This window comes from Pyrus communis, chromosome 6 (genome assembly GCF_963583255.1).
Source record: "Pyrus communis chromosome 6, drPyrComm1.1, whole genome shotgun sequence".
Lineage (NCBI taxonomy): Eukaryota > Viridiplantae > Streptophyta > Magnoliopsida > Rosales > Rosaceae > Pyrus > Pyrus communis.
Window position 1 is genome coordinate 21,025,667 of NC_084808.1, and position 5,513 is coordinate 21,031,179.

The 5,513-nt window shown below is 35.5% G+C and overlaps 1 protein-coding gene across 1 annotated transcript; it reads right to left on the bottom strand.

The window, feature by feature from the left end:
• Nucleotides 1-2,869: 2,869 nt before the first annotated feature.
• LOC137737968 (transcription factor MYB108) lies at nt 2,870-5,137 on the bottom strand. Its single transcript, XM_068477564.1, has 3 exons — nt 4,792-5,137; nt 4,121-4,250; nt 2,870-3,963 (listed from the first exon to the last, which is right to left on the bottom strand). The coding sequence occupies exons 1-3, from the start codon at nt 5,006-5,008 to the stop codon at nt 3,249-3,251; spliced, it is 1,062 nt and encodes a 353-aa protein (XP_068333665.1). The 5' UTR covers nt 5,009-5,137; the 3' UTR covers nt 2,870-3,248.
• Between the last annotated feature and the right edge of the window lie 376 nt (nt 5,138-5,513).

Here is a 5,513-nt window from a genome sequence, read left to right on the forward strand (position 1 = left end):
TCGGCTACCTGCTGCTATATTAAACGTTATTGCTTACTATATTCAATGTTATGAAGAAGAACGAGTTGAAGCTACATAATGTCAAAAGACTAGTTGCATGAAAACTTTGAAAATAAAAGCATTTTGACTCTTCCTCACCGCCCTATATTAGTTTGTTTTCACCAACTTCTGTTCTATACACACTAGAACACCCTTAGGACACAAAAAGAGGCTGTACCAGTTCAAAATCAAATTGTCATCAAAATTTAGAACATATATAAAAATATCCACGTACATATGTATGGTCATATAATATTGTATGGTATGCATATACATACAATATTCTATAGTACATATGTATATGCATATATACATATAATATTGTAAAATATGGGACTAGCTACAAAATTTTTCCAACGACAATGCAATTGTTTTTAAAACACGCTCGTATTTCAATGATAATCTTAAGTTCAAACTCATACCCATAATTTTAAATACTCAGATTAATATGTCAAAAATTGAGTTATCATGGAACATAAATTTTTATTTGTACCTTTAACATATGTTAATATAAGATTTATTCATTTCAATCTTATCATCGAGACCAAACAAGACTTAAACGTTTAACATCAAATTAGTTAACCTTTGGTGATGAGTAACGAACAAATGGGCAGTTCGAACCATCGATCACATCTCTTTTTGTTCTTGTCAAATTAAATGAATCTCTCTATTTTTAAGGTTCTATGTATGCCTGAATCATATGGATACATTTGCTCCTTTTAGGATTTAGGTGGATTGTACAATAGCCAACCGAAGAACAAAGGACACCACCGACGCCCGCAATAAGAGGCAGTCAAGGTGCCACGTAAGCCAAATTGGTCTCAAATCCTGACAGAGAAGTCGTAGATAGTCTACTCTCGAAGGGGGACCCGCTCATAAGAGATTTTTTTGTGTATTGAAACACGATTTTGTATACCAAATGTTATAATACAAGTAATTGAATATTTGAAAAAAAAAATATTACTATTTATATTGTAACATGTAGGTGTACATAATTTTCCAGCGCATGCAAATTTTTCCACTCATAAAAACTTTGCGTTGAACTAAAAGGGGAAAAATTGGAAATCAACGTGGCGGAAGATAAGTCTCCAAGACCATTTGTGATTGTGGAGTCCAGTTGTACATTCAATTTAGCGAGTCCCCCATACCGTATGCACACCGTATGTGCATCGTATAAACATATACATATAGGTTTTTATGTATGTACAGGTCATACGTGCACTGGTTTTATAGGGGCAGTTTCAAGGGTTGCGGCTCTCAGTGCTTCTGTCCCAGGAAGCGTATGTGGTATTGGGGAAAGAGATCATCTTCGGATCTCTTTCTTCAAAGCTTAAGAATAAAGTAATCTAGACTTTTAAAATTTAATCAAACGGTAAAAAATTATTATAACATTTAAAATTTTTTACCAACTTTTCTATTTTTTAACCGTTAAATCAAATTTCAAGATCACTTAATCCGTGCGTTTGAAAGAAAAGATTCGGAAATGATCTCTTTCCCTTACCCATAAATCACAAGGCACTTCCTGTGCATATGTAACACGTGGCAGGTCCTCAACCCTGTCACCGACCGGGACCACTGTGGTGGCTTCTCTTATGGGCACGCGGCGTACAAGAATTCCCGCCGCCATACACCCTATTTCTCTTTCTCGTAGTCTACCATTCCATCACGTTTTATTTGGACTTTTTTTCATCTTTGCACGTGCCAACCTATATTTAATAGCCCTCCAATTAGGATTTGTTTTCTTTCTTTTACAAATTCTTCATGTTTTTATTTTTCCACAGTGGAATTTTGTTGGATTTGAGTAGGTATCTTAATGATATTAAGTAATCGAATAGATCTCATAAAAAAATTTATGACGATACGCAAAAGAGACAACTAGATGTGTTGTTCTATTGCAATAAATATAAACATATGAAACCACTTCAAATCTTAATACTTGATTTGCCAACCCTCAAAAACGAGACATTTTTAAATTGACCTTCGATAAACTGACCATAAACATGTCAATAAGCCTTTTTAAAAATCTTTCAACTCCGACCTAGAAGTGAAAATATACATTGATGTTATTTAAGCCTTCTTCTAGAACCATAGCAAAAAGATAATTCAACATAAAGGCAGTATTAAACAAATCGGTTACCAATTAAACTAGCCGAAGATTTGGATTATATGGATTATGGACACACGTCACAAACCATCTTTGATTTGTCTTGCTAAATGGGTTCTAATTAAGCAACTTGTCACGTCGGTACGAGGGCATACAAAAAAGAAACGGAGCTTTGAAATCGTATTTAGATGGCTTTTGATATGGGTAACTAACAAGAGATAAAGCTCAATCTTTTTAATTAACCTGTGGAACGTTGTTCTTAATGGCCAACTTAAGATACAAGTCCACAAATCCCACGACACCACTTAGGGAAAATAATTGCAAACTACCTTTAAGCAATCTAGAAACTTTGAGGGGGCTTTAATCTGGTTCAGGCCCCATGGACAAGACTTTCAAAAGTTTGCACCACTTAATCAGTTGCATATTATAACAGTTTAATAAGGACATATGTAACTAAAGATGGTGGAACCAATTATGCACTTCTTTTGTATTATAATATATTTAAAATAAAATATATTATTAAACATGCTTCTATAATGCAATCAATCGTTAAAACAATTAATATTTTTTTTTTTATGTTTTTTTATTAAAACAAGAAACATATTACAAATCGGATTCTTGACAAATTTTTAAAACTTACATGTATTTTGACGTAAGTTACAATTTTAATGTATATATGTACTAATAAACGGTATATGAACGTGGAGGTGGTAATTGTATAGTAGCCAAATTTCAAATATTATGTTTATCATAAAAATTAGTAAGTAATACACAAATATGATCGTAATTATGTGCCAACTTAACAAATCTGGTTGCACAATTCATCAATGTCATACATTCCAAAGAAAGAAGAAATTAAAAAATAAAATCTCAAATTACAGATTCCTCACCCAAAAATAAAAAAGAACAAATTACAAACCGGTTATTAATCCACAATTAGATCTATGTCCCTCACAATTCCTATATTTAGATCAATTCTATTTCATGGGGTTTTCTTCTATTTCCCAAATATATTTTCTTCTACATTTTTGTTCTGTTTTTATCTCTAGCTACAATGAATGCATCACTTTCACCCCCTTTTATAGTAATTTCAGACGTTCGATCATCAAATGTTGCTGAGCTGCTGTTGTAAGAACCACATGTCTTCAACATTCCACAAATTGTCCGATATGTCCCCACCGTCCACAGTGCCCCACTGACCATTGTTGTTTTGCTCGTCCATGTTTTGGAAATGTTCTAATCCGAACCCTTGATTACCGAAGTACCCCGAGTAGTTGTCGTAAGTACCAACTTGATGATTGGCCTGGACGAAGTAACTATTATCCGGGGTATGGTTATTGTTAACCGAGATAGCCGCAGCAGCAGTAGTAGGGGTGTAATAATCAGTGAGGTCGGAAACAGGTGATACCTGAGTCCCAAACGAGTCCGATGAGGCCGCCGTACTAGAATTCTCCGGAGTATTGTAACTCGGTGTGAGTTGGGAGTGTGATGAAACCCCGAACTGATGGTCACTTGGCTGTAATAACATTTGTGCTGAAGATTGGAAGTTGTTGTTAATGTTGTTGTTGAAGTGGTGAGTGGTGGCTGGGGCCGCGATGGAGGAATTAGTGGCGGTGGCGTTGATGGCAGTGGAGGTGGCCGCGGCGGCTTGGATTCTTTCGACCAATCTAGGCATCCAGAGGTATCTCATGGTGTCCTTGAACTGCTTGCTGTTGACATCACATTTGAGTTGCTTGGCGTGTTTTTGGACACGGGTCCTCCAATAGTTTTTTATCTCATTGTCAGTCCTTCCTGGCAATTGCTGTGCAATTTTCGACCATCTGTAATGATTGACAGAAAAGTGACCTTTTTGTCTTAGTAAATACTCATTAGGGTTAATTCGGGAAAGCAGACATAAAAAATCTAAAATCCATATATGTAGATAGATTCTTAGAATAATTTTTATCGTATGTTTTGATGATGATTATGTATAATTACCTGTTTCCCCAGCGAGAATGAAGTTCCAGAATCAGAAGCTGTTCTTCAAGACTGATGTTACCACGACGGACATCAGGGCGGAGATAGTTGAGCCACCGCAATCTGCAGCTCTTTCCGGTTCTTTTCAGACCTGGGTTTTGGTTGCAAAGTTGAATAAGTTTGTCAGATATTATGTAGCAAAATAATTTAAGTGAAGTTCTTTTAAGAACATTTTTTAATTATTTCCTTCAAATTGCTCATACTTTATGACAATTGGGTTCTCTAAAATATATATAAGCTTTTGTAGCCTCTGGGGATAAGGCTAGCTAAAGAATTATCAAAATCTTCATGGAAGATGTAGTTCACATCATCATCAAAATATCTAGCATATTCTCACTCCCAAATCTTTATAAATTTTCACGCACTAATTTTTTTTCTTTTTCAAGGAAATGTGAAGCTTTTCACACTACATCTATCCTTTTCGTAGGACCCAATAAAGAAGAGAAATGATTTTTTTGGGTGCAAATTATGTAGTTTCTTTCACTCTTTCTCACGCAATTTAAAACCCATCTCAATGAACTAAACAAAAAGCTGTAAAAAGAAATACCCAACTATTAAGCCAATTTCTATATTGTTGATAAACGATAGAATAATTTACGCTAAACTCATCTTATTATAAAATTATGATTTACCTGCGCAGCGAGCGAGGGAGTTCCAGCGGCCTTCACCGTGGTTAGCAATGTAATTCATGAGAGCTAGGTCTTCCTCAACAGTCCAAGGCCCTCTTCGCAGGTCCATCATCTGATCCTCAGCTTCCTCATGATCATAAGAGCCAGTTTCATTGAGGATTTCTGCCGAGAATTGTGATGATGGGCTGTTGCAATCTCTGCTTCCTTTCGCCATGTCCATCTCCAGAATATCAATTCTCCAAATGGACACACAAAAAAAAAGGGTTTGCTTAATGCTTTCCTTGCTTTGTTCTTGGAGATTTTGAGAGAGAGAGAGAGAGAGTTGGATGGATGTACGGGAAACAGAGAGGGGATGGCTTTTATAGATGAAAGGATAGGTTTGAAAATGGAGAAAAAGTTAAGCATGTGAGAGATGAGATAGGATAGATGTAGGAATAGGACGGACTTACGCAATGCCGCAATGGGGACTTGTTGGAGTTGGGAAGTCTAATTACTTTTTAATCAAATAATTAAGCACACACACTTAAGCTTGTTTAACTTAAGTAAATATATTAGTTAGAAAAAGAGGCTTTCAAGTTTGACCCTTTGACTTTATTACCTCCTCCTCTTTGTTGTGCCTTTGTAAATGAATACGTGCGTGCATTTTGTGTTTAGAAAATGGGTTTTATCCATCTCGAAGCATGTTGCATATTTTTTGTTGTAAATTTTTATTCTTATTATATATG

What these genes read in the sequence shown, in the direction of transcription:
- LOC137737968 (XM_068477564.1), bottom strand. Translation starts at nt 5,008, where the DNA reads ATGGACATGGCGAAAGGAAGCAGAGATTGCAACAGCCCATCATCACAA. An exon ending in CTCCCTCGCTCGCTGCGCAG is followed by an intron (nt 4,251 to 4,791) that starts GTAAATCATAAT and finishes ACCAAAACCCAG; the next exon opens with GTCTGAAAAGAACCGGAAAG. An exon ending in CATTCTCGCTGGGGAAACAG is followed by an intron (nt 3,964 to 4,120) that starts GTAATTATACAT and finishes CAATCATTACAG; the next exon opens with ATGGTCGAAAATTGCACAGC.